General features: G+C 38.8%; 1 protein-coding gene across 2 annotated transcripts in view; it reads left to right on the top strand.

The window, feature by feature from the left end:
* KCNN2 (potassium calcium-activated channel subfamily N member 2) overlaps positions 1–27,831 on the top strand; it is a 325,278-nt gene that overhangs the window by 183,544 nt on the left and 113,903 nt on the right. For both annotated transcript variants that reach the window (XM_030869859.2, XM_060296128.1), the window contains one exon: positions 3,382–3,800. In XM_030869859.2, the coding sequence (XP_030725719.2) occupies positions 3,382–3,800 (419 nt within the window). The remainder of the gene's footprint in view (positions 1–3,381; positions 3,801–27,831) is intronic.

Below are 27,831 nucleotides of genomic sequence, written 5' to 3' on the forward strand. Positions count from 1 at the left end.
TTGACGGCAAGATTATATAATTTACATTTTCAGAAGGTCATTGGAGGATGGAGGATGGCTTCCAGTAGGAGGAATCTGGTGGTGGAGATAAAAGGCAGGGAAGGGATCACCTAGGAAAGTACAGAAAGAAGAGTCAGAGATGGACCTCAGTAGAGCAGGGGCACTTGAATGGGGAGGAGGAAGGTGCTTTTTAAGGAAACTGAGATGGATTCTTCAGCATGGCAGCAGATGAAGAAAGCAATATGTCACATAAGCCAAGAGAAAAGACCTTTTTTAGGAAGGAAGGAGTGATTTATATCAGATCAAGTGAGATAAAAATTAAGATGGAAGGACCAGATCTCATAATTAAGGTATTTTGAGTGACCCTTAGCAAGAGCTATATTGGTGGGGTGATGAGGATAGAAGCCCCATGGGGGTGTTGAGGCATGAAAGAAAAGTGAGAAAATGAACACCGCTTAGGGCAGACATAGAGCCAGTGGGAGTCCTTGTTTGTTTGTGTTGCTTTGATTTTAATGAACAGTACAGATTTGAACTTGCTTGTATACTCTGCTGAGAGAGAGAAAGCACAGGAACTAGGCTGTCAGTGCAGGAGAACTGGGTTTTCGTGTAACATTGCTTTAAATAGGTGGAACAAAAGAGAAGGGAAATAAGGAGAAAAGGTGAGATGTACTTGAGTTTGTGGCTGAAGTATAAAGTAGAGGTATTTCTGATACTGGGGGAAAGTGTACTGACAGGGGAACAAAATTGGCTCTAGAGGAGAAAGATGATTTTTCAGGGCAGAAGCTATAGGGAGCTGGGGCATGATCACAGGGACGCTAAGTGTTCAGTTGAGTTTAAAGGCGCAGGCATGTGGTGACCCCAGCCCACCTGCAGGTCTTAGATGTAAAGTTACCAGGGCAGGTCCACCAGAATATAAAGGAGAAGGCTGCTGAGAATACCGATGACATAATGGTTGAAGTGATGGTAAAGAATAGAGAGAGCCAGCCTAGTTAGGGAAGTGAGCAGAGGGGTCAATGCAAAGGGGCCTGGAAAAAGAGAGTAGCCTGAGGTCAGAGGAACAAGTGCTCTTATCTAAGTGATGGGAGGAGGGCCAGGCCTGGAAAGGTATGAGACTGGAAGTAATAGATGAGAATTATACATTTCTTTACCACTTACCTGGGAAGGTACTTATTCTGCCCTTAAGCTGCTGTTGCCCAGAATGGTGTGGGCAAAGCCTGTCTTGGAATTGTGCTCAGCCGGAGTCTTCGTGCTTGGTACTCCTTTTGGGGGTGGATTTGATTTTTTGCCAAGTCGTTAAGAGCCATGTTTGGTGAAGAAAGTAGACAAACTGGGTAATACCATTTTTGGTAGAAATGGAAATGTAGATTTAAATAACAATACTGTTTTTCTTACCTGACTTATACTAGGCCCTGATAGCAATTTACAAAGAGAGCAGTGATAGCATCTCTAGAATATACAGAGCCTCTCAAAGTAACTAGTTGGAGGGATACATTCTTTTGGACATAAACACCTTAAAAGATTTGGGGGTCACATTCCTTTAGAGTTATAAAGTACCCAGTAAATACTTACTGATATAAAGTTTAGAGGATGTCTACCATTTTTTCTATACAATCTTTTGTATATCTTTATTAATGAAATCCTTTATGCCAACGTGGTATTGAAAGTGGTGAACTGAACAGGAATATTTATATAGCCAACTTGGCAGCTTTATTTAGGATCTGTTTCTTTATTGGACACTGGAAAATCTAATTTGTACTGTCTGTTAGCATTTATTTATCAAACACTTTGAGGTCCCTAGATGAAAAGATACGATAAAGGCATACCCACAGCCATTATGTTGCCATAACTTAATTTGTTAAAATTTTGACAAGGGATTCTGCTTATTCTCTAACTGTTTGAAGTACCAGAAAGAAGTGATCATTTTTGTCCTCAAATTCCTGTCCTTGCAAAGTAGCGCTGATGGCAGTGTTTGAATAACAGCATGGGCAGTAGCTAGGACCTGCAGAATAATTACCCTAGAATGGGAATTTGTAACCATTTAAGTGGTGGGAAAATGACTCTCTTTTGACCCCAGAGGAGCAGAGATCATAGAATCTAGTCATCCTGGGGGTCTGCTCAGCCACCTTCCTTTGCGACTCACTTACCTGAGAACACACTGTTCTCACTTGGGTTGCTTTCATCTCATGCTTTCTACATAAGTTGGCTACTTACCAAAAGGCAAAGAATATGTCATCTTTCTCAGTGGGGGAGCACTGTCGGCATTCTGGGCAGACAGGTCTTTTTTGTGCGTGGGACTCTTAGAATCTCAGCCTGCTTGGCACCGCTGGCTTCCTGGCTCTAAATGCCAGTAGCCTTCACAAGTCACTGCGGCAGTCAGAAATGTCACCACACATTTCCAGATGCCTTTGGTTGTTTATGGACTAGAGCCTGGGGGACTTGTTTACTGAACAACCAGCAAAGACAGGAAACATTCTTTTCTGTTCCTTTATGGTTGGTTGGTCTATCTATCTATCTCCTTTTTCTTTCTTTTCTTTTCGTTTTCTTTCATTGTGGAGTGAAGAATGACAGAAATAGGAAAAAGGAAACTTTTTTGGAGAAAGAAAGGTGGAAAACAAATTAATAATCCAAGGGAAAGCTATGGGAGAGCAGAAGAAAAGAGATAAAAAATAGAGCAGGAGCGAGGAAGCTGGAAGAAATGTTTTTGCCACATTTGACTGTGGTCCCTTGTGATTTCCTCTCAGAAGCCAAGAATAAGATTTCCTTTAAGAACATTCAGGCATTGTTGCATTATAGGGTATAACTGATTGCAGAGGCACTGTAAATAGATTTCACTGAGAATATGGCTAGAATTGTGCAAGGTTTAGATCCAGACCCTGAAAGAGGAGAGCAACTTGTTATAAGGAAAGACCTTCTGACTTCATCTAAGGAGGAGATACATTACTGACAGGCCCAAGCCCCTTATTTTAAAATGATGTCACTAACGTGATTGTCCAGGGGCATGGACTCCAAAATATCTTCGGCTCCTGTATAGCAAGTTTGTAATTTTAATTGTTAACAAAATAAAGTTCTCCTTTTGTGCCAATACCAATTTCTTAAAATAGTGTACCTGGCTAGCATTTATTTATTTATTATTTTTAAATTTATTTTTTTATTTATTTTTGGCTGCATTGGGTCTTCATTGCTGCACGCGGGCTTTCTCTAGTTGCGGCGAGCGGGGGCTACTCTCCGTTGCGGTGTGTGGGCTAGCATTTAGAAGTTATGACCTAGAGCTCGCCATGATTGCTAAAAGTCACCTACCTGTTATGTATTTTAAAAATCTGCACTAACACTTGTGGACCATTCATGCCATACTGAAGCTGATTTTCTACTTTATTTTTTCAGTTGTTCATGGTGGACAATGGAGCAGATGACTGGAGAATAGCCATGACTTATGAGCGTATTTTCTTCATCTGCTTGGAAATACTGGTGTGTGCTATTCATCCCATACCTGGGAATTATACGTTCACATGGACGGCCCGGCTTGCCTTCTCCTATGCCCCATCCACCACCACTGCTGATGTGGATATTATTTTATCTATACCAATGTTCTTAAGACTCTATCTGATTGCCAGAGTCATGCTTTTACACAGCAAACTTTTCACTGATGCCTCTTCTAGAAGCATTGGAGCACTTAATAAGATAAACTTCAATACGCGTTTTGTTATGAAGACTTTAATGACTATATGCCCAGGAACCGTACTCTTGGTTTTTAGTATCTCATTATGGATAATTGCTGCATGGACTGTCCGAGCTTGTGAAAGGTAAGTTTGTTTCTTTTCCTGAGAACATAATTTGTCTTATGGTGTCCTTGAAAGTGGGAGAGAGAATGCATTTTAGACTAGAGGTACGTAGAGACTCACTCTTGAAAATCTGAGGTTCTCTAATGTGCTTCTTTTAAATGAGTGTGACAGAACTTTTCTTAAGATACCTTGCATACAGCAATGTCTTGATGATTATGTATTTTCTTTTCTAATTTAATCAGTTTTCAGTAGAGGGCTGCCTTTATAATCCTTGTCAAAACTTGGAGACCTACAAATTGCATAGGAGACTTCCATCAGAAACATTTGTTTAACGGTAATGCTGAATCATTTTGGCACCTCTTTGGTTATAGTATTGATTATTGTTGAGACAGAAATCCAGTGGAAAAGTGGGGATGCAAGACGTCTGAACTTTAGGGAATGTCTCAAAGTGGTTTGTTGGTTGTAGTGCCTATTTATAACAGTGTTCACGTGATTACCGGTAAGGGGCTTATAGGTGTATATTTGGTTTTATTGACCTCTCAACAGTTAGTGAAAAGAGACTGTGTGTATTTGTTTTATTGTCTGAAGAGTTCTGGTGGTGTAGAGCCTAGACACGGTCTCAGAACTCAGAAACTGTTCAGTGAGTCTAGGTTAATCAGTTAGAGCATCTGTGATGTTAACCTTGCCATTTAACAAACAAGCAAAAATAGATTTGTTATGTAAACAGGAGGAACTCTACCATAATGAGGGGGGAACCTCTTGTGACCTTGGTGAAGAAAATTCCAGTTGAAATTAGCAATAGACATACAGGAATGACTTAGGAGTTTATAGAACTGTTAAATATTAGGATGTTGGTGTTTGTAGTAGCTAGGTATTTTTAAATTTAGTTTTTGAAAATCAAACATTCATATACACACACACAAATAGTTTAACAAAGGAAATATCTGTATGAGAATTGTTGCAAAAATAGCAAACTCAGAACACACCTCACCCATTTCTACTTTCCAGAAGCAATCACTTTAAATTCCTTCAGCCATTTCTTTAGTAATTGCTTTCCGTATTTCTAAATGGCATTGCTTATTTGCTACCTTTAGATTTTTCATCTAGATTTTTAGGGAAGTTGGAGTTTTAGTTTTCTTTCACTTTCATGTACACACTTTCCCGAATCTACCCCCCAAAAAAGTAATTTTTCTTCTCGGTAAGTTATGTAAACACCAATAATCCATATTGCGTATTTACATTATTATGACTATGCAAACTGCACTTGTAGTTGAACTATGTAGTATATTATAAACATTTTGCCTTTTCTACACATTTTAAAAATTTTCTCTGGAATTAATAATTGCCTCTTTTTATTTGCTCAGTTTTCTATATTGGATTTATATATTGGGGAAAATCTATCCATTTCACCTTGAACTTGAATTTCTGGAGACTTTGTAAACTGCTTCTCCATCGTATTGGGGATTTCCTTTGCCTTGTTTGTATGTTGAGTACCTTTTTTCTTGAACCTCATTTCTCCCTCTTTCTTCATTTATTCCCTCATTTTGGAAACTCAATCTTCCAGTAGCTTCTGAGGAAAGGTACTGGGTAAGAGAGATATTTTTTGAGACCTTTCAGGTATGGCAGCATTCATTCTTGTCTCTTGCTTCATTGATCACTGGGCTGGATAGAAAACTCTAGATTGAAAAGCACTTTCTCGAAGAATATTGAAGACTTCATTTTCTTCTGGCATCCAGGGTCCAGTAGTCTGATGCTATTCTCATTTTTTAATCCCCCCCTTTTTTTTTCTGGAAGCTTTTAGAATCAGTGATCTAAAATTGCACCAGGGTATATCATGGTGTTATTCTGTTTTAATCCAGTGGGCCTGTTCAATCTTGGAATTAATTTCCTTCAGTTCTTGGAACTTTTCTTGAATTATTTAATGATTCTTGTTCCTGTTTTTTTGTTTATGGATATCGGCCCTCCTCTATTAGTTTTTTCTTATTTCCTTCTGTATTGTCTTCCATCTCTGTTTTCCCTTCATATATAGAGATTAACTTCAATTTATCTTTCAAACGCTTTCTTTTGGAATTTTATTTCTTCTTTACTGTGTATTAATTTTCAAAGTCTCATATTTGATCCTCAAACGCCCATTTTTTAAACTAACATCATGCTTTTTTTTCATAGATGTACTGTTTTATTTCTCTAGAGATGTTAATGATAATGTTTGAAATTTTTCCCTTTGTATATTTTTTGTTTCCCCAAAGATGTATTTTTCTGGGTTTTTTTTGTTTGTTTGTTTTTGGCTTCTGTCTGTTTTAGAAGCTTTCTTTAAGTATTTAAGTAACCTTAGCTGTCCACTCATACTTAAGATTGAGGCACTAAAGACCTGATTAGAAGCTTTCTGTACACATCTAGAACTTGTTGACTGTGGACTTCACTACAGGGTAATTTGGGTGGGTGCATGGAACACCGGTTTCGGTATCTTTACGTATTTTTATTCTTTTCTGAACAATCCGACCGGCTCATGGGAAGTGTTTTTACTGTCCTGCCATGAAAGTGGATGCTTGGGTGGCAGTGTTCTGGGAACTGAAAGATGGGGCAAAGAAGGGGTTTCAGCAGTTAATATGTGAATGTGTCTTTGTCTTCCTAGTTGCAATGGAATAGGCTTACTCTCTCCAGTGCTTAACGCCCTGCAGTCAGCCCATAGACCTTGTGTTTTACCTCTCCAGACAATATATTTGCAGACTTCTTCCAGGTTGGCAAAAGGCATTACCAGTTACACAGAGTGGAAGAGGGAATCTAGATGTCTAACTGCTTTTATGCAGTATTTGAACCTGTCTTCACGTTGAAAGCTCTGTCATTTATCTCCTCTCCTAGAGGTACTGGTGCCGAGAATTCCTGAGTCTTTGGTGTGTGTGTGTGTAGGCAGGGGCAAGGTTGCTGGTTCTCAGTGCAAATATGGTTGCTTCCTGACTTTTCCCCACTGCTGGTCTAGAATTCTCCTTTCTCAAGCTATCACTGGTCAGCTGGCTTTCTAGCTACTTTATTACGGTATTGGCACTCATAACCCCTGTGGGGTTGTGCTTTTTTTGTTTGTTTTCTAGTCATTTTAAGGGGGTCTAGGGAGGGAGCTGAGGCCAGCATGTTTGGTGAGTCCATCTGCTTTTATGAGAAATTTTGTAGTGACAAGTTTTTAACATTATGTACCTGAATCTCTTTTAGAACTTCTCTACATAAATATGGCATTTGAGGGATTAAAGTTTTTCCTTTTAAAGAAAGGTAGACTGCTTATGGTAATGCTTTGTTTCCTAGCAATCATGGTATTTAGAGGCTTGTCATATTTTCTGGAGCAGCTGTACCTATAAAGTTTCAAGAATAAATATGGAAAACCTCAGTTGATACACCTATTTAGTTTATGAAGATTACTCTTCCTTAAATGTTGTGCGTAACAACATAACAATGGAGATAAAAGCATAATGGAATAACACATACACTTATGTGGGTGGTCCCTAGTGCATATGCTTCCCAAGGGCCAATTCAATAACACAGCTTCAAAATCGTGCACATGTCATTCATTTTCTTTTCAAAATCGTTCATCTTAGCTTTTTAACCCATTGTCCCTAAACACAGAAAGACGGAGGCAAGCTGTGCCAAACCTTCTCACATCCCAAAGTGTGTGTGCTTTTTAACGCGCTGAGATCGTTAGGTGACGTATCATCCTTGTCTTCATATAGAAAGGCATGAGAAAGTGAAAATTGTCTGTTTCATATCAAGAATGAGAGTCTGCAGCCAACAGTTACCTAAAGGGAACAAATCCATGGGTTGGGGAAGGGAAAGAGCCCACAGCCATGATTGGGACAATCATGGGATTCAGTCCCAGTAGAGCAATTTAGGGGCTCGGTGACCTCGGGTCAACCAGCTTGCTTCTTTTTGCCTTGGATTCTTCATTGCAAAACTACATGGATTGATAAGCTTTTCTCTTCCAAAGACAACATTTTATAATTGTACAAGTGTTGAGAAGAAAATCATTAACCAGCATTGTGATAGTAGGAGATTTTCCACATTCTGTTTTTCATTAAACTTCCCATTTTGCTACACACAATCTCTAGACTGTAATGTGTAAGATACAAAGATATTTTTAAAATTTACTTTGTTTTTCCAAGTTAATTTTGAACATGCTGTAGCCTGCATCTTTCATTTCCTTAGATGTTTACTCTCTGGCCTTCCTTCTGGCCATCCATCCTTCTTTCCTTCCTTTCCTTTCTTTGTGAAATCTGCAATACTTAAATATAATACACAACTCACTTATTATTTGGTTTGGAATTTGGATTTGAATGAGCTCCACCAGGTCCATCTTTGATTCATCCAAATATTCTTTCCCTATAAAAGGGGATTCACACCTGACAGAAATTTTCTTCTTAGTTTATTAGAATAACTCTAAAAATATTTTTTAAAGGAGAGAGATTTTGAGAGGGAGAGAAAGGCAGATGGCTTTCTGGAGCAGTTTGTTTGGCAAACCTATCTGTCTCCTTCTACTGAGCACAGCACATCTAGAGGTTTCTGGAAAATATTATCCACTAATGAGGAGGGCATCCTATAGGAGGCATCTATTCCTGACAGTATTACTTTCCCTGGCAGATCATGTACCTCTGATTTACCTATAAGTTATAAGAACTCTTTTTTTCTTTTCTTTTTTTTCTTTTTTCCCTCTCTCCCTCCCTCTCTCCCTTCCTTCTCCCTTTCTCCCTTCCTTCCTTTCCCCCTTCCTCCCTTCCTTCCTTCTTCCTTTCTCCCTCCCTCCCTCCCTCCCTCCCTTCCTTCCCTCCCTCCCTCCCTTCTCCCTCCCTCCCTCCCTTCCTTCCTTCCTTCTTCCTTCCTCTCTTCTTCCTTCCTCCCTCCCTCCCTTCCTTCATCTCTCTCTCTCTCTCTCTCTCTTTCTCTCTTTGATAAGAGGAAGCAGAGCAGGAAGTGTCTGGCATTATTTCTGTGCCCTACATTTGTCAGGAGGAGGCTGTCCCAGACCAGATTACAATATCCCTTCTCTCTCTGATTCTGGTCTGGCCTTGTGTTGAGGTGACATCAGGCCTGCAAAGAACACTCCCTTTTGAAGCAGCCTGGGAAGTGTGGCCTGAGGCTGTTCAGGAGAAACTTCAGGAACATTTATATCTTAGAAGAAGTCTGACTTCCAGAGCTTGTGGTCCTGAAAATTAGGAATTACCCTATCCTGACCTAATCTTTTTGAGGCTTCACTGGCTCTGTAAAGATGGCATAGGTGAGTTGTTCATCCCAAAGTGTGTTTCACTAGACACTGTTTTGGAGGAAGGTTAGTAGCTGTTTTACAAGGGGTAGGACTGGATACCATGGGCCAGTGCTGTATTACATAAAGAAAAGTGTTTTTTTTTTTCTTTTTTACTTCTCAGAGCATTTAATATGTGAATGTGCATTGAGAATATCCAAGAGGGGAAAAGAACATTTATTTGGCCAACATAGTACTATGTCAACACTGAAGTTTCCAAAGGTTATAGAAAGGGGTTGTAACTTTCTATACAGTTTGAGAATTTTTAGAAATGTTTCTTGGTTCAATATATTCTTTTTATTTTTGCTACAAGTTTTATAATGTGGGAGAGGAGCCAACTTTAGGATGGAGAGGAAGAAGGGGAAAGAAAGGCAAACTGGGAACTTCGTTGGCAATGTTACCAAGCAGAAAAGTGACATTGTAGAAATGTGTAATAAACTAGACATGCTGGCACTGTTTCTGTGTCTGGAAAAGATTCCTTTAGTTAAGACATTAGTAGCTAAAAACACTCTTTTTAATCATCTCATTGTTTTAAACTATGAGCATTTGTGTGCATTAACTAATAGGCAGTAGTTAGAGTAAATTTTCTAAAAATGACTTAAGAATGCTTTGCTTTTTTTTCAAAGGGGGAAAATTAGAGAAGCAAACAATGAAATTTATTTTGAATAGCTTCTAATAATCTAAACTGCATTTTAGGCGGATTAAGAATAAATTCTTTCCACCACTAAAAACAGATGGAAACACATTTGGTATTTATTTTTTAATTTTCCAAGGCAACCTGAGGAGTGGAGTTTGAATTGTGTTTAGAATCTACTATTCAGTGTCTTAAAAGCATGTTTCATTTCTTCTATTAATCAATTTAGCCTTTTTTTTTTTTAACTCTGTCACTAATGGTCACATTGCATTCTTATTAATTGTTTGGAAGGTGATTTCTGAAATGCAGTTGAAATTTATTTTATTATAACATAGAATGTTATATCCTATGTCAAATCATGCCCCATAATGAAACTTTATACAACATATATTTCATATAAAATAGCTGTTTTTAGCACAAGAATTGGTTATGTCTTCAGACATCAGTATTATGAAGGAGGACTTGCTAAGGAAAGTCCCTGTAGGATTAGAATATCTTATTTTGTAACTAAACAGGTTTTTACACTTTTAGCACCAATTCATAGAGGACATCTGATTTAGGCCTTCATTTTCTATTGAATATGGGCCCTGAATATCATCTAAATTTTGTACATACTAAGATTAAATGAATACCCTTATTCCTCAGAACCAATAAGGCCAAATTATAGAATGGTAGTTATTTACATCTAGGAAATTAATTAACCATTGTGGTGGTTACCATTTTATAAGTAGGTGTGAACCTGTTACTCTCAAATCATATACATTTGTGACTTCCTCTATATAGAGGACAATTTTACATAAAACTGAACTTTAAGTTTCACTATGTGATAAACTATTTAGGATGATTAAATGATGTAAGTTCTAACTTTCAAGTTTCACGTTTCAAAAATGTTTTCATTTGCTTTATTTTTTTAATGTGATATAAGCCAGTTTTTCAAGGAGGAGAGGTAGCTGGGATCTGAAAGTTTCATTTGTTCTATTTATTTTTTTATTATTTATATAGGATCACATGTAGGGGGATGCGAAAGGAGAGGCTACACTTCTAGAACACGAGCTTGTTTTCTTGATCTGCCGTCTATGATTTATTTCTTACATTTTTAGGAGACTCACTCAAAGGCCTGCCCTTTTTCAAGCCCTGATCCCCAGAGATGCCTCACTTCCTGTTGATTTACTTAAATTTGAAGCATGTTACTTGTCATCAAGTTTCTTCAGTAGTTGTAAAAGTAGTCATAAACTATGCCTCCTGCTGGCACCTTGCTTTATTACAGTATCCTGGATAATTAGATTATTTCTTACCACTTCAAGTTTCAGCTGTTGCTAGGTAAAGTCTACGCGTTTCATCAATGGCTTTGTAATTTGTGGATGATGGTCATGTAATACCTTGTAAACTTATACTTCCAGGGTCTGATTCATACATACAGATGTAGCATTTTCAGGCCCATAAATGAGTCACAACTTTAAAATGGGCCCTTTCAAGTTATAAAAGTCTGCAGTTTGAAAGCATTCATCATGCATCTGTGCCTTGCAAAGCATCAGTGCTCAATGTAATGTTTGCCAAATAAATTGGTTGTTAAAGTCTTACAGAAAGCAAGCCAGTGCTCTCTCAAGTGCGATTTTCTCTTCATTCCTATGTACATAGGGTTTGTTTTTTGGTCTACCTCCTGAGACAACAATAAGGATTAATATTTGTTGCCAAGATGCTTTGAGATTCTGTTCCCATGAGTACAGTTTGAAAATACCAGCAATGGTTATGTTCAAGCAGAAAAAGTGAGAAGCCGAACAGCTTAGAAATCCAACTTCGTTGACCTAGTCGGTTCATCACAGTCCTCCCATCCTGACATCCATGCCAATGTCCAGATTTTATGCAGTATGGGTTCTGAGAGTCTTCCCATTTTGGAAAACCCTTTAGGTCATCCATATAGTACATTACACAGGGTGTGTGTATGCAGTTCTGGGCAGCGTCCTCCTTCTCTCCAGCTTCAGAACCACTGTGCCAGATAAAAAGAAAGAACATAAAGTCTAAATGTAGAGGTCCTGACATTCAAGCTATTTTGTCTTTAAGAAAATTAATATATGTCTTAGACATCAATGGGGCTTGATTGGCAAAAACTCAAGTGTTCCCTACTTGCCTGAAGGATTTTCTACGTTCTGTTTCTTTTTAAAGTTTATATCCTTTATTTATTTATTTTTACATCTTTATTGGAGTATAATTGCTTTACAATGGTATATTAGTTTCTGCTTTATAACAAAGTGAATCAGTTATACATATACATATGTTCCCATATCTCTTCCTCTTGCATCTCCCTCCCACCCTCCCTATCCCACCCCTCCAGGCAGTCACAAAGCACCGAGCCGATCTCCCTGTGCTATGCGGCTCCTTCCCACTAGCTATCTACCTTACGTTTGGTAGTGTATATATGTCCATGCCTGTCTCTCACTTTGTCACAGCTTACCCTTCCCCCTCCCCATATCCTCAAGTCCATTGTCTAGTAGGTCTGTGTCTTTATTCCTGTCTTACCGCTAGGTTCCTCATGACATTTTTTTTTCTTAAATTCCATATATATGTGTTAGCATACGGTATTTGTCTTTCTCTTTATGACTTACTTCACTCTGTATGACAGACTCTAGGTCTATCCACCTCATTACAAATAGCTCAATTTCATTTCTTTGTAATTTTTATTTTATATTGGAATATAGTGGGTTTACAATATTGTGTTAGTTTCGGGTGTACAGCAAAATGATTCAGTTATACATATATCCATCCTTTTTCAGATTCTTTCCCCATATAAGTTATTACAGAATATTGAGTAGAGTTTCCTGTGCTTTACAGTATGCCCTGTTGATTACCTATTTTATATATAGTAGTGTGTACATCCAAACTCCTAGTTTATCCCTCCCTCCCACCTTTCCCCTTTGACAAGCATAAGTCTGTTTTCAAAGTTTGTGAATCTGTTTCCATTTTGTAAATAAGTTCATTTGTATCTTTTTTTAAGATTCCACCTATGAGTGATAGGTGGAATCTCTGTCTGTCTTACTTCACTTAGTATGATAACCTCTAGGTCTATCCATGTTGGTGCAAATGGCATTATTTCATTCTTTTTTACAGCTGAGTAATATTCCATTGTATATATGTACTACATCTTCTTATCCCTTATATCATTTATTTTTAATGTTACTGTATTGCAAAATAGCACTAGAATAACAAAAGAAATTGAAGAACAAAAAAGTGCCTTTATATGTGATAAAATGTACAAATTTTGAACATTTACAGAGTTTGGACAAATCTGCCTTCTATTATAATGTTAAACTTTTATAGCCTTAGTACAGTTCAGTGGGCTTGCTTAGTGTTATGAGAATTCAGTTAGGGAATGAGGTGGGTGTTAGAATTGTATCCCAGAGCTGGTGTTGTGGTATAGAGCACCTACTGTTCACAGGAGGGCTGCTTGGCTTGACTCCCTTCAGTGGGACTGGATGAACTGTGTCCCTCCTGCTTGCCAACCTGCCCGACCAGAATCTGGTCTATTGATGCTTCCTGAGGCCCCACAGAGGGGATTGTCAATCCTTGAATTCCCCCAGTCTGCCATTTTCAGCCCTGTTTTGTCCCTGATTCAGAATCCCATGGATTAATAAATAGTCTGATCACTGCCAAATTCCTAGGGATGTTGGAAAAGGCCCAGTCATCAAATATTTTAAAGGTAGCATGGTGGTGAAGTCAAAGCCATTTTGAGTACATGGCCATTATTCAATAAATGTTTGGTGAATAAATAAAGGAATAAAAAAACTTCACACAGAGTTCCGCCATAATTTTTGGCTAAAGTGTAAAAAGAAAAGAGGATTCTTGTCATGCTTGTGGGTTTCTTTTTTAACAACTTTACTGTGGTGTAATTTATATACATATTTTAATTGTACAATTCAATAGTTGTTAGTAATTGTTTACACCTATGCAGTCATCACCACTATTGAGTTTTAAAACAGTTTCATCACCCTCCCCAAAATCTTGTTCCCATTTACATTAAGTCCCTGCTCCCTCCAGTTCCAGGCGACCACTGATATGCTGTCTGTCTCCATAGATGGGCTTTTCTGAGTGTTTCATAGAAGTGGAATCAGATAATATGTAGTTTATTTTTGCATCTGGATTCTTTTACTTAGCTTAAAGATTTTAATGTTCAGCCACGTTGTATAGTATGTATATAGTTTGTTCCTTTTTACTGATGAATAGTATTCTGCTGTAAAGATAAGCCACATTTTGTTCATACATTCACCAACTGATACACATTTAGTCCCTGTTAGGGGCTATTATGAATAGGATTACTGTGAACTTTGGTATAGAAATCTGTGTATGAACATATGTTTTTGTTACTCTTAGGTAAACACTTAGGAGTGGCTGCACCATTTTACATTCCCACCAGCAATCAGTAATATATGAGGGTTCAAGTTTCATCACATTTTGACAACATTGTCAGTCATATACATATACATGGATATATAACACTGTCAGTCATATATATACATGTGTGTGTGTGTGTGTGTGTGTGTGTTTGTAGTCTTATATAATTATATAACCATTCTAGTGAGTATAAAGTGGTATCTTATTGTGGTTGTAATTTACAGTTCTCTAATGACTAATGATGATGAACATCTTTTCCTGCTGTCATTAGCCATTTGTGTGTCTTCTTTGGCAAAATGTCTATTTAAATACTTTGCCCATTTTTAAATTGGGTCATTTATCTTATTAAATTTTAAGAGTTCTTTATGTATTCTAGCTACCGGTTCTTTATCAGGTATATGTTTTGCAAATATTTTCTGTGACTTGTGTTTTCATTTTCATTCCTGTTTGTTTGAACATGTAGAAGCCATGTATACTTGCCTTTCTCTAAATCAGCCTTGTCTCCCAAAGCCATACAAGAAGAAAGCCACCTACACACACATAGGGGTCTGTGAGCTCTTTGAAGAGACTTGAATCCCTTAAGTTTGCTGCTTCATATGCTTCTCCTTCCTGCCCTTTTCCTACCCTGAAGTCTTGCTTTTCTAGTAACCACTATTTTCTAATAACAGGAAGAGAGGAAGAAGAAAGGGAGATGGTTTTTCAGCTCAACTACCTTTGTAGTTCTTACATTGCTTTAATGATTGTAGTACTATGAAAAATTAAGTCCAGACACTATCTGTCATTTTTACACTTAGGGTGAAGATGTTCCTGACTTGCCTCCCACAGGGATACTTAAGATTCTTTCCCCCCTCCTCCAGTTGAGGCAATAATTTGATTTAATTGATCCACAGCTCTCTTCATGACCAAGGGCAAACATTTGTAACATGTCTGATCCCGTTTTAGGGATGAAGGTAGAGACTGTTAAAAACCAAGCTCCCTCTCTTCTTTGTGTAACCTCGCTAGATTTTATGACAGTCCACAGTCATGACTTTGGAAGAGTGATGCTCTAGCCATGGGCTACCTGACCAGATGACCCTTGTTTGACTATCCTTCATAGGACGCTTTGTATCACAGTGACAGGATATCATAGTAAAAATCACAGGGACATGGCAATTGATATTTGACACTCAGTATTTCACATTGGCTCAGGGGCAAAAGATTTTTGAGTGACTAGTACCTAATATCTTTGTGTTCATGTCTCTTCTTATAGATTTCATGTTCTAAAAGCTATCTGTGTTACATAAAATATACTCTTCTAGTTTATCAAATTGTATTTAATATTCTAACAGAAGATGCAATTTAAAAATAAGTTTTAGCAGACTTTGTGATATCTCTTGTTGTAGCTTTAAAACCTCTTAGGAAACGTCATGCAAGAATGATGGCCTGTAAGTACAAAAGCCACAATGTAAGGCTCAAAGTATTCAGCTTGAGTTGGATTGGCAGAAAGTATCTTTTGCCAGTGAACATAGTGGAAACTTAAATTTAGTAACCTTCTTGATTTAAAGAAATGGTTCCCTACCATTGCAACAAAAAGAATAAAATACCTAGGAATAAACCAACCTAAGGAGGCAAAAGACCTGTATGCAGAAAACTATAAGATACTGGTGAAAGAAATCAAAGATGACACAAACAGATGGGGAGATATACCATGTTCTTGGACTGGAAGAATCAATATTGTGAAAATGACTCTACCACCCAAAGCAATCTACAGATTTAATACAAGCCCTGTCAAATTACCAATGGCATCTTTCACAGAACTAGAACAGAAAATTTTACAATTTGTGTGGGAACACAAAAGACCCCAAATAGCCAAAGCAATCTTGAGAAAGAAAAACAGAGCTGGAAGAATCAGGCTCCTGGACTTCAGACTCTACTACAAAGCTACTGTAATCAAGACAGTATGGTACTGGCACGAAAGCAGAAATATAGACCAATGGAAGAGGATAGAAAGCCCAGAGATAAACCCACACACCTATGGTCACCTAATCTATGACGAAGGAGGTAAGAGTATACAGTGGAGAAAAGACAGCCTTTTCAATAGTGGTGCTAAGAAAACTGCACAGCTATCAATACATGTAAAAGAAAGAAATTAGAACATTCCCTAACACCATACACAAAAATAAACTAAAAATGGATTAAAGACCTGAATGTAAGGCCAGACACTATAAAGCTCCTAGAGGAAAACATAGGCAGAACACTCTTTGACAAAAATCACAGCAAGATCTTTTTTCACCCCACCTCCTAGAGTAATGAAAATAAAACCAAAAATAAACAAATGAGACCTAATGAAACTTAGAAGTTTTTGCGCAGCAAAGGAAACCATAAACAAGACAAAAAGACAGCCCTCAGAATAGGAGAAAATGTCAACAAATGAAGCAACTGACAAAGGATTAATCTCCAAAATATACAAGCAGCTCATGCAGTTCAATATAAAAAAAAAAAAAACAATCTAAAAATGGGCAGAGGACTTAAATAGATATTTCTCCAAAGAAGACATACAGATGGCCAACAAACACATGGAAAGATGCTCAACATCACTAATTATTAGAGAAATGCAAGTCAAAACTACAATGAGGTATCACCTCACACTGGTCAGAATGGCCATCATTAAAAAAATCTACAAGCAATAAATGCTGGAGAGGATGTGGAGAAAAGGGAACCCTCTTGCACTGTTGGTGGGAATGTAAATTGATAGAGCCATTATGGAGAACAGTATGGAAGTTCATTAAAAAACTAAAAATAGAACTACCATATGATCCAGCAATTCCACTAGTGATCATATACCCCAAGAAAACCATAATTCAAAAAGACACATGCACCCCAATGTTCATTGCAGCACTGTTTGCAATAGACAGGACGTGGAAGCAACCTAAATGTCCATCAACAGAGGAATGGATAAAGAAGATGTGGTATGTATATACAGTGGAATAATACTCAGGCATAAAAAAGGAATGAAATTGGGTCATTTGTAGACACTTGGATGGACCTAGAGTCTTTCATACAGAGTGAAGTAAGTCAGAAAGATAAAAACAATTATCATATATTTACGCATATATGTGGAATCTAGAAAAATGGTATAGATTATCTTATTTGCAAAACAGAAATAGAGACACAGACGTAGAGAACAAACGTATGTACACCAAGAAGGGAAAGGGTGGGGTGGGATGAATTGGGAGATTGTGATTGACATATATACACTATTGATACTAGGTATAAAATAGATAACTAATGAGAACCTTCTGTACAGCTCAGGGTACTCTACTCAATGCTCTGTGGTGACGTAAATGGGAAGGAAATCCAAAATAGAGGGGATATATGTATACATATAGCTGATTCACTTTGCTGTACAGTAGAAGCTAACACAACATTGGAAAGCAACTATATTCCAATAAAAATTAATTTAAAAAAATAAAGAAGTGGTTCCCAATATTTCATGTGATTGGGTATATTAGTGATCATAAGCTCTCTGTTTTTGAACAAAACTGGGGACAGGCTAGGTATCTATGGAGAATTATCCTGAATCTCCACTTGCCATTATTTTGAGGTAGTTTTATGCTTGTATCTTAGAAAGCAGCATGGAATGAAGCATCCAATACAGAAAGATCAGCTTTGGTTAGTAATTTTAATCTGGTTTAGTGGTGGCCAGCCCTTAGAATTTCTGACTTGTTCTAAGTCTGGAAAGGGATGAGTTTCTGAGATTTACTACTGTTATTATGGTAGTGTGCCTACTGTGCTTTCTAGTAGTAAGGTAGTTTTTTTTTTTTAATAGTTTCTAAGAAGCTCAGGATTGTCAGTGTGAAGTGAGAGGCCACTCTGTCAGGTTTTGTATTCCTGTTTAAAGATTCTCCATTTCTGAAATACTGATAGCTTTTGCTCCTCTTCTCATCCACTATTCACCTCCTGTGTCATCTGGATCCCTGTTCTTTTAGCCCTACTAAGGTCATTGGCATTTCTCATGAGGGAACAGGTGTTTGGGGTAGGGGTGTGATGGTGCATGGTTGGATGGTAAAGGGAATGAAGGTGCCACGATAGGCAGGTTTGATGTGGTCTTGAGGAAGAACCAGGAAGGCAATTGTAGTCATTTGTCACTGGCATAATATGCTCAAAACTCTTATCTGATCCTGGTGAGGTGAGGGGATGAGTCTTCTCTCTACTTTAGAGGTATTCTTTGAGTGTCTGTGGTATTCTACACTCTGTGCAAATGGGGATATGAAAGACCCACGTGAACTCAACTCCTCAAAGATAAAAACGATATCTAGTACCATCTGGAGCCCTACAGCCCAGAGACCTTTAGTATCTGGGTCAGATGAGACCCTACAAGTCATCTAATTCTGTCAGGTCAAGAGCAATACCACTATCATAGCTCCATGAGGACCTATCAGGGAAATAGTTCCACACAAATGTGTACCCATCAGTCAGAAAAATAGAAGGCTGTTTTGTAACAGTTCACGAGTGACTTCATGTACTAAAGTTGAACCCTACAAGAGTCATTATGAAGAATACTACTAATGGGAATAGTGTATGTTAAATGTGGAAAGAAATTCTTACATCTTTATTTTATCATCTTCTGGAAACTGGTTCGTTGGCAAGTAATTAGAGTTTTACTGTTTAGTAAGTTAACAGAGGTTAATGAGGAGCTCTGTGTTAATTTAAAATTTCTTTGAAGCAGGGGTAAAAGTAGCACTCGGTGAACTTTTGGAGTGCAGGCACATTGGTCTTGGAAATCTGAAACCTTCATTATGCGCTGGACCGACAGGCAGAAGGCCTCAGGGAAACGTGACAGGCATGGTACAGCACTGCTTGAAACGCTTCTCAGTGTTCAGCCTGAAAGTATTTCCATTGACTCTGCGGGAGCACACAGACTTCTGACAGAGCTTCTTGGTCTTTGATCTTGGGCGTTGCTTTATGGGCTCTCAGCGTCTGTGTGGCTCTGATCACTGACTGGGGTTTGCAAGGGGAAGGCAGAGGGAACCCCACCCCGAGGTGACATTAGTGAGGGAGCTCCACAGTGCAGAGAACCATAGGGACAGAAGTTAGTGCCCCTAAAGCAGCATTCCACCTTTCCTTTCACGAAGCTTCCCATGTTCTAAGATCACTGGTGTTGTCCCCTGTGCCACTCAACTTCAGTCCTGCAGTGTGTTTCATGTCACAGGTACTTCCTGAAAGCCTCCTGAACAGTAATAGATAACCTAGCACTACTCCTGTGAGGAATGTACACAGCAAGTACTGCTCCCCTTGGTCTGCAGAACTTCCCAGAATCCTGACCACAGCCTTCTGGATAAAAAGCCTCATGAGTTTTAAACGACCAGGATTCACTTCCTCATACGATCATATCACATCCTTCAGTGCTGTGCTTACTTAACAAGTCCAAGTAGGCTCTTTGAAAGATAGCAGGAGATTTTTTTCATGACCCTTTAACCAGTTTTACTTTTTATTAGAGGTCTTATCTGGATTAGTCTTTGTCTTAATTGGTGGTTCTTACTGACCAGTTGTTAGAGCGACAAATATTAGGTTGAATGGAGGAAATGAAAATATTCTTTTCAGGATCCTGAGATATCTAAAGCAGGGCTTTGTAAACTGTGGCCCATGAGTCAGATTTCACCCATGCTTGTTTTCAAACAGACCACAATAAGAACAGTTTTTACCTTTTTAAATCACTGGTTGGGGAATATTGTATGAAAGAGACCATATGTGGTCTGTGAAGCCTAAAATATTTACTATCTAGCATTTTACAGAACAAGTTTACTGACCCCCAATCTTAAAGAAACATCATTTTTGTCAAGTTTGTTTCAAGCACAATGTGATAGTATCAATTACAAAGGACTTTTCTAATTTTACTTTGAGGTTCAGACAATGAATTTATATTTGCCACAGCTTAAATCAGGAAGGTTTTTTTTTTCAAATAATCTTTATAAAATATTTAGGACTAACTATAAACTACTTCTGGTGACCAAGGATCAAACATCGACATTGGCTCAAGTATTAGGTACCAGTATCATACAGCTGTTAGTCAGTGACCCAAGCTATATTGACCAGTACTAGGTAGATGCCAGCATAGTTTATTTTTAATGTACGTTAAAAAAAAAAAAACTACCTCCAGTGTCCACCTTCAGATAAGGCAGCAAGATGTGAAAGAAGTCCTTTGATTTGTCATGGGGTCTAGTCTCCTGGGTTTTGACTTCACTGACCTTGGGTAACATCAGTAGAAACACTGAGTCATTAAGAAATCTAATCTGGCCATTGTGGAGGAGTGGATCTTGAGACAGACTTAGAATTGAAGCTGTTAAAATGTGGTCCTTGGCATAATGACTTTCCTTTGCCTAAGAAAATCATCTAAAGTCTTCTTGCAGTACTGTTCTCCACAACTTGTAAACTGAGCCGTGGGTCCAGCAGTGGCTCCATGCTGCCTACTGTTGGCACCTTTAAGAGTCAAACAGTCTTTATTCTGTTATATAATGGAGGATCATCATAACAAACCATGATTGCCCTTGTTTTACAGTCTCTGCTTCCAAATGCAGGACTGGTTCTATCAAGTCAGCTGATGGTACTTAACATGGGTCTTCCCATTTGACTTTCTTATACGAATCTCTTCTAAGCCCTCTCATGAGGTTTGTTTGCTATTTCTCTTAAGCTATTTCTCTTTTCCCTAAATATCATATGCATTTCTCAGGAGAATGTAAAGGAAGAAGCTATAATTTGGCTAAGATACCAGCTATCTGGGACAATATCATGGTTGTGATAACATTTTTATATTAAATTAAGAAAGCATTCACAAAACGGGTTTTATAGGATATCCAGAACTTTAATGGCATTTTAGCCTGACAAGAATTTCATATTAGTGTCAAATCACACTTCCCCCCTCCCCACCTCCTCATTCCATGTGATCCTTCACAGTGGCTGTAGATCTATCTTGTTTTGGCTGCACCTGCTCTGGCCCCAGAGGACTATCTTTTTCATAGCAGTTTTCAAGCTAGGTAAAAATAATGTTCCTCTTCCTTACCCAGTGTTTTTGATGGGCAGTTTTTTTCACATTCTGAAGACAGATAGGTGGGATGTGACTAAAAATTGCAACACGCTTCTTTCTCCAAACAAGTTTATTTTTTGAATGCTGCAGATTTTTGTACCTTTCCAATACAGCCTTAAGTTTTCTTAAGCACTTTCCAATCTATTTTGCACATAGCCTTGGATGTTCTGATTTAAGCATATATTACATTTCCTTTTTATAGACTGTCTTTCTTGCAAAGGAAGAAATCCTTTATGGTTACTAGTCAACCAGCCTATGTAGGTGAAATTGTAAAAAAAGAAGAGAAAAGAAAAAAAGCTAACATGTGGGTTAAGTCTTGTTAAGGTAGATTGCATTTTAAAATAAGTATCTGTAATTTGTCCACTTTTATTCAAATTGAAATTAATTTTCTTGGTATGTTTTGAAAGACAGCACAGTGTTTGAACCACCTGTATGCTTCCCAGTTTTTCATTATCAGTATTTAGTCACTGGCAGTCTACTAAAACCATTCCATTCTGCTAATGAGTCTTTTCTAAAATCACGACTGGGCACGAAGGGAAAGCATGACTCAATCAGAAGGAGAGCTCTTGCTGCTCCAGTTGGCATCTCCATATTAAGGAGATTGTTTAGATGTGTCTTAGTCTTCCATAAAGCATAGAAACAGGCTGTGTGTGTGCAAGACTCTTAAGAACCAGGAATGGCTGAGTCTTCGCAAAATAATAATAATCATCAAATTATATACATTTATAATTTGAGTACCATCTTTTCAGTACCCTTCGGATCAGTGTGAGGTCGGTCCTTCTTGTCATTGTGGCCTCCATGGTGATGAGGCCAAGTCACTAAGCCTGACTGTGTCGGCCCCTGGAGCTTGCTTTGGGCACAGGCATAAGCTCTTTTCTCTGAGCAAACGTGAGCGTCATGAGATGGGCCATCATCAGAGACTTATAGATGGTTGGCACAGAACTGACTGGAATGGTTCAGAAAGCAAGTGCTAAGGCCAGTTGGCGTCTTGCCAGGCAAATGATTAGCGCTTTTATAATCGTTAAGAGTCCATGGTTCTACGAGTCCATTATTTAAAACTAATGGAGCTTATTATTATTGATTGGCCAGATACTGTCTTGGGGGTGAAAGTCACAAATCATACACTGTGGCAAATACAGTTGAAACAGAGAAGTACACACATCCCCAGTACCCGGCACACGAGCTGGCACACAAAGCTGGTGTCCAGTAAGTTCATTTACTGTCAGTTGCTAGTCACCTGAAGCAAAGCAGCAAGGCTTGTGTCCCTATTTTCACGGAGTGTGGTGAAACTGATCACAGCTCAGCTCCTCAAGGGCAGAATGGTGGCTTTGATTCTCTGTGTGCCTGGTACCAAGCATAGAACCTGGAACCACACCAGCCATCAATAAATAGTTGTTGGATAAAAGAATAAGTGGTTGATTCTAATTTTTAAGGTCCTTTCTTCAAGTCCCCAGACTTAAGTAGATGGGAACACAGCTCAGCACCTACTCATCCCCACCGAAAAACGACACACACACACACAAAACAAACAGGCAAAAAAAAAAAAAAAAAAGCCAGAATCATATAAGTTTAAATGAGGAGACTAATAAAAATCTATTCTCTTCAGGGACTTAGGAAGTGTTTCATAAGTTGTTTACCGCTCAATGAGCTCGAGTTACTCTTATTTATATTAAGACCAATTTCTAAAGCTACTCATTTATTAAGAGAAAAAAAATGCTACCTATGGGTTCTGGAGCAGACAATGAGATAAGATCAAAAATCCCCACTCATTACTCATTTACAAATATATATATATATAGGCATTTTCAATATCTATATTGGGAGCAGAAATATATAAATGGCATAGTTTTCGCCCAGGAGGAATTTACAATATAGTAGGGTAAATGTGTGAACAAACTCTAACATGAGAGAGAATAAAATAAGCACCCTAGCCGAAGGACAAGCACATGGATCAGTAAATGAGAAGTTAAACACTTACGGGAAGACTTCCCAGAGAAGAAAACATTTGATTCGGGACTTCAAAATAAATAGAATTTCAGCCGGTCAAAAAGTGAGGAAGGCTAGTGCAGATGGAAAGAACAGCATAAATAAGGGTACGGAGCAGGGGAAGTACAGGGCAGAGAGGCCTCTGAGTCCACAGCAGAGGATTTATGAAGAAGGGCTGTGGTTGGAGATTAAGCCCATTTGGGTCTGAGGCACAGGAGAGTGAGGAGTCTGGATTTTCGTCTATAGCTCTGTTCCTTTATACCTCCTTTGTAGTGCTCTGTCCCCTGTATTATTTTTTATGAGAACCTTTACTAAATCGGCATTTATTTTTCTTGAGTACCTTTACTTTAAAAGGAAATTTACTATCACTATGGTCAATAGTAAACCCATATTACTTGCTCTAAATAAGTCCAGAAAACTCAATACAGTTATTAAATTCTAATTTGACACTGTTCCTTCACTACTGCTCTGAGCTGAGCCTATAGGCTTGTTAAAAAGAGATCAGCAAATGTCCAAGGCCTGATCTTGACTTACTGACGCTAACTGATGCTTTTTCTTAGACTTATGGAAAGGATCACAAGAAGATCCAAATGAAAGTAAATGATTAAAATGATATTCCTGAATCCCGAGTCTCTGTGCTAGTGAAATTCATCTCAAGTACCTCCTAAAACTTTGGCCTGTGTCACTGCCTACATCTTACACTTTCAGAAACTCTGCTAGAGACACTGGAGAGGGCCTGACATGTTTAGGTATCTGAGTAATGTAAACGCTGCCTGCACTTTAGTAGGAAAACCCTGGCAGCCTGTTGTAAAGGGCTCTGGGAACAGGAAAACCAGCCAAGAGCCTATCACGGAATCTAGGCCAGAAGCAAGGGGCCCGGACTAAGAGACCATATTCTTCCCTGTGCCAGGTGCTGAGAAGGTGGTACCCAGTGATGTGTGGGGGTCAGGGAGAAGGCTGGGAGAACAATCTGAGGTTCTAACTTGTGTGAAGTGGTGAATGTTGTGGGGATTTACAGATACACTGAATACAGGAGGAGAAAGTTGAAGAAGCAACGAAGGGGTTTTTTTTGGAGATGCCAAAAAGATGTCGGAAGAAGAGAATAAGGTGGTTAAGACCAGCCTGGTCTTCAACTAAAGAGATGGAAAAAAGGGAAGAGGGGAAAAGAAGTTAAGGCTCAAAGAAAGGAAAATTAAGGGAATTCTGATCAGATGACCTTTGGTCTCTGTGAAATGGAAGTTAAAGCTACGTGTGGAAAGCAAGCTTGGTGGAGAAATGACAATAATCTAAACTCAGTAAGTGAAAGATAATGCAATCTGTTCTACCCAAGGCCTAGGTATGAATAAGGAGCTTTACTGTCATATTACAAACTCTGCATAGATCTCAAAATATTACAACCTCAGATTCACATGACAACTCCTTAGGACATTCAGCTAGGAATGAATATGCTCTGGTTCTTGCACATGTCTGAAGGGTCCCACCTTCCTAATTCTGAGTGACGTATACCAACAATCCAAAAATGTACACATCTATGTATCAGAGTCACAGGATTTTGGAATTTGAGGGACGGGATGGACTTTCAAGTTTACCTTGCCAACTATTAATTTAATTCTTAAATCCTGCCAACCAAACAAAGGGTCATTCAAGCCATGCTTGGGACCTCAAAGGATATCCTTATCAACTCCTGAAAAAAAACCAAAAAACTATTCTATCCTCGGACCAACTTATTCTATTTTTAAATATACCAAAATTTGATAAAACAATTTTAGTGCCTTTACTAGCTGGCTAAATCTGAGTTTCTTGGTGTCATCTCCTTCCCGACCCCCTGCCGCCCCTCCATCCCCGCCTTCTTGAATCCCACTAGAGCAAGAAGTAAGACTCATGCTATGCTGACACCTTGTTTCCTAGCAACAGAGTTTATTTGATACAAATATGGGGTTGTTTCTATTTGATGATGTTTGGAGTATTTTAATTAAATATTTATAGTGAAATACCGTTTGAATACAGAGTTTAAGATGCATTGTGTTTCTCTCTTCAAAGCTTCTAAAACGTTTTCGTCTCTAAGCTTCTTAAGCATCTCTCCTCATTTTCTACCTGGGATGATACTGCTATGGCTATTCATGTTGGACCCATCAGACCGTGAGCTCTCTAAGACACTTATTTCTCTTTCACGCATTGCTTCAATTATCCACCCGTCAGCTACATATGACGGCCCGTGCCGTGCCAGGGTCTCGTCCAGGGCCAGGTTGAGAAGGGTGACAGGTTCCTTACATTCTTCTCACTCCTCTGTGGATAAATCAGTAGGCCTTGCCCAGTGCTGGGCACACTGTACCTACTCCATAAATAGCTGACAAATCAGTAGAACGTGTTGGAGAGCAGTTTGGAGGATGATAAGCTCTTTTGCTTCTGGGTAAGAAGCGGGAGACAGGTGCTGCAGCCCTACCTCCTATCTCAGACCTCACAGAATTTAAGGTTTTGACACACATTGAAAAACAAAAAGTTGTGCCCCGTACCTAGCCTTGGGGATGTTTGAGTGCCACAGAGATGAAGAGGTGGCTCAGCAAGCAGGGGGAAGGAGCCAATGCTGATCGCCCTCGTCCTCCATCCTGCCCACCAGTCAGCAGCCCTTTCAAGTTCTGCCTTTTACTTGCCTGATGAGCACATGATTTCTGCTTGAGGTCACCTTGACTTGCAGCGCAGCTGAGGCTAAAAGAAGAAAAACTGGTGGTAAAACACTTATTTTCAAAAATATTTGAAGGGACGGCTGAACTGGGGACACAAGTGTGGCCAAGTGCAGGGTTGAACTCTCTCCTCTAGAGCTGTAGGAAGCGGGGGAAGTTGGTCCACGTGTATCCCTGGGCCACCTGTCCTGAGCATTTGTCATTCTCTTTCTACCCCTGCTGCTTGCACACCATTGGCAGCTCGATGAGACAAATTCCAGAGCTAGACTGTATTTTCTCTCTAACAATAGCATCTGCTTCAGACCTGTCACAGGGTCCCTTTCCTATCTGATGCCACCTTCACTCTTCATTGTCCTGATAGCAGTAGTTCTGTCTGTTGACTCCTCAGGACAGAGTTGTGCTTTATTTCACAAAGGGATGGAAGGACTTGCCGTGCTCTGAGGATGAGTCTTCAGTCTGCTTATTCAGCCTCTGTAAAACTTAGCAAATAATGCTTTTTCCTAAAAATAACTGGAAAACAAGGATTTTCTTATTATCCTCAGTCAGGAAGAACTAACCCTGAACTTTGATTTACAGGGAAAAAAAGGAAAGGGTCACATCCCTTTGGTTATGCCCATCAAATGATTGTATATGGCTGTATGTAAACTGTCCTCTCTTTAAAAGAGCTACTGCGATTTGATTCCATAACTTTATTGAAAAGTTCAGCTAGTAGAAGAAGTGGAAAAAGCAATAAAGCTTGTCCCATAGCCACTTCTAAATGTATAACAGTCTCTTTTGCATTAAATATTATTGCATTAAATAATAATAGTCTCTTTTGCATTAAAGGAGTTTTTAAAAAATTCATCTTGAATTATGTTAAGGCACAGTGGTAGAGTATGTTTTGCTTTTCCTTAAATTTTCACAAATTCAAAAGAGTGTATACATTTTTATAAGGATTTTAGCTGGACATACTACCTATCAATACCTAAATATGCTTGTAGCTCCATTCAGGGCCTCCTTCCTGAGAACTGAGGTTAAAAAAAAAATACACGTCGAAAAGAGATCTGATTTGCTCATGGGCAAACTCACCAGTTCAGTCCCTCCCAGCTCCAATACTGTGCTTTTTGCTCTGTGACGGTTTAGAGGCTGTCAGTAGGAGCTCTAGAGATGGGTTCTCAGTACATTGATCAAGTTTTGTTGCTCCATTTACATTATTTAGCCCAGTCTAGCTACATGTGGTACAGGGATGCGTTATGATAAAGAATAATAGTTCCCATGTTCTCAGGGAAAGGTGCTTATACATAGATTAACTACTAAGACGTCAGCACCGTAAGAGAAAGATCTTGATGATGCCTGGTGCCCAGTCATGCTCATTAACTCTTTGCTTAACAACCCTAGAAAACAGACATCATTATCCCGTACACCCTCAGTAGGGGTGATGGCACCTTCAAGGGGGTGAACATTGGTTCTTGGGGGATGAACAAATTCTGCTCTTTATGTATAAAATTCAAATATACATGAAGTAGAAAATCAGATCTATAGTAACCTGTGTTATTACAATATCATGTGGGTGATTAGGTTAAAAAAGGCTTCTTGATGTATTGAAATGCAGATTATCCTAAAGATGGAGCTAGACAGTCTGTAACTCAGAAAGTTAAGGTGGTCTGACTTTGGTTGAATCCACACTGACTGATCCCGAAGACCACTGTGCATTGCGAACTTGTTAGCTGGCTTTGTTGGCTGTCTGGGAGGGGTTAGCAGCGCAGGCTTTAGCAGCTTTGGATTATTCTGTTATGTTCAAGGAGTTTACCCAAATGTTGATAGAGGCACAGAAGAAGCAAGGAAGGGAAGCTCCCAGTGTTTGTAAGTAGGTTGTTGCCATGTGCAGATAAACGTCCTGCAACGGTGCTCATGCTAAATTCACTTTACTTGTTTCTATGATAGCCAGGGTGGATTTTTAAAAGGCATTTTAGGGATTCTGAATCTGCATTGTAGATTTAAGGCCCCTGTACACACTTTCGGCCTGTCATTGGTGTAGGTTAAAT

The sequence above is a fragment of the Globicephala melas genome, chromosome 3 (genome assembly GCF_963455315.2).
Source record: "Globicephala melas chromosome 3, mGloMel1.2, whole genome shotgun sequence".
Classification (NCBI taxonomy): Eukaryota; Metazoa; Chordata; class Mammalia; order Artiodactyla; family Delphinidae; genus Globicephala; species Globicephala melas.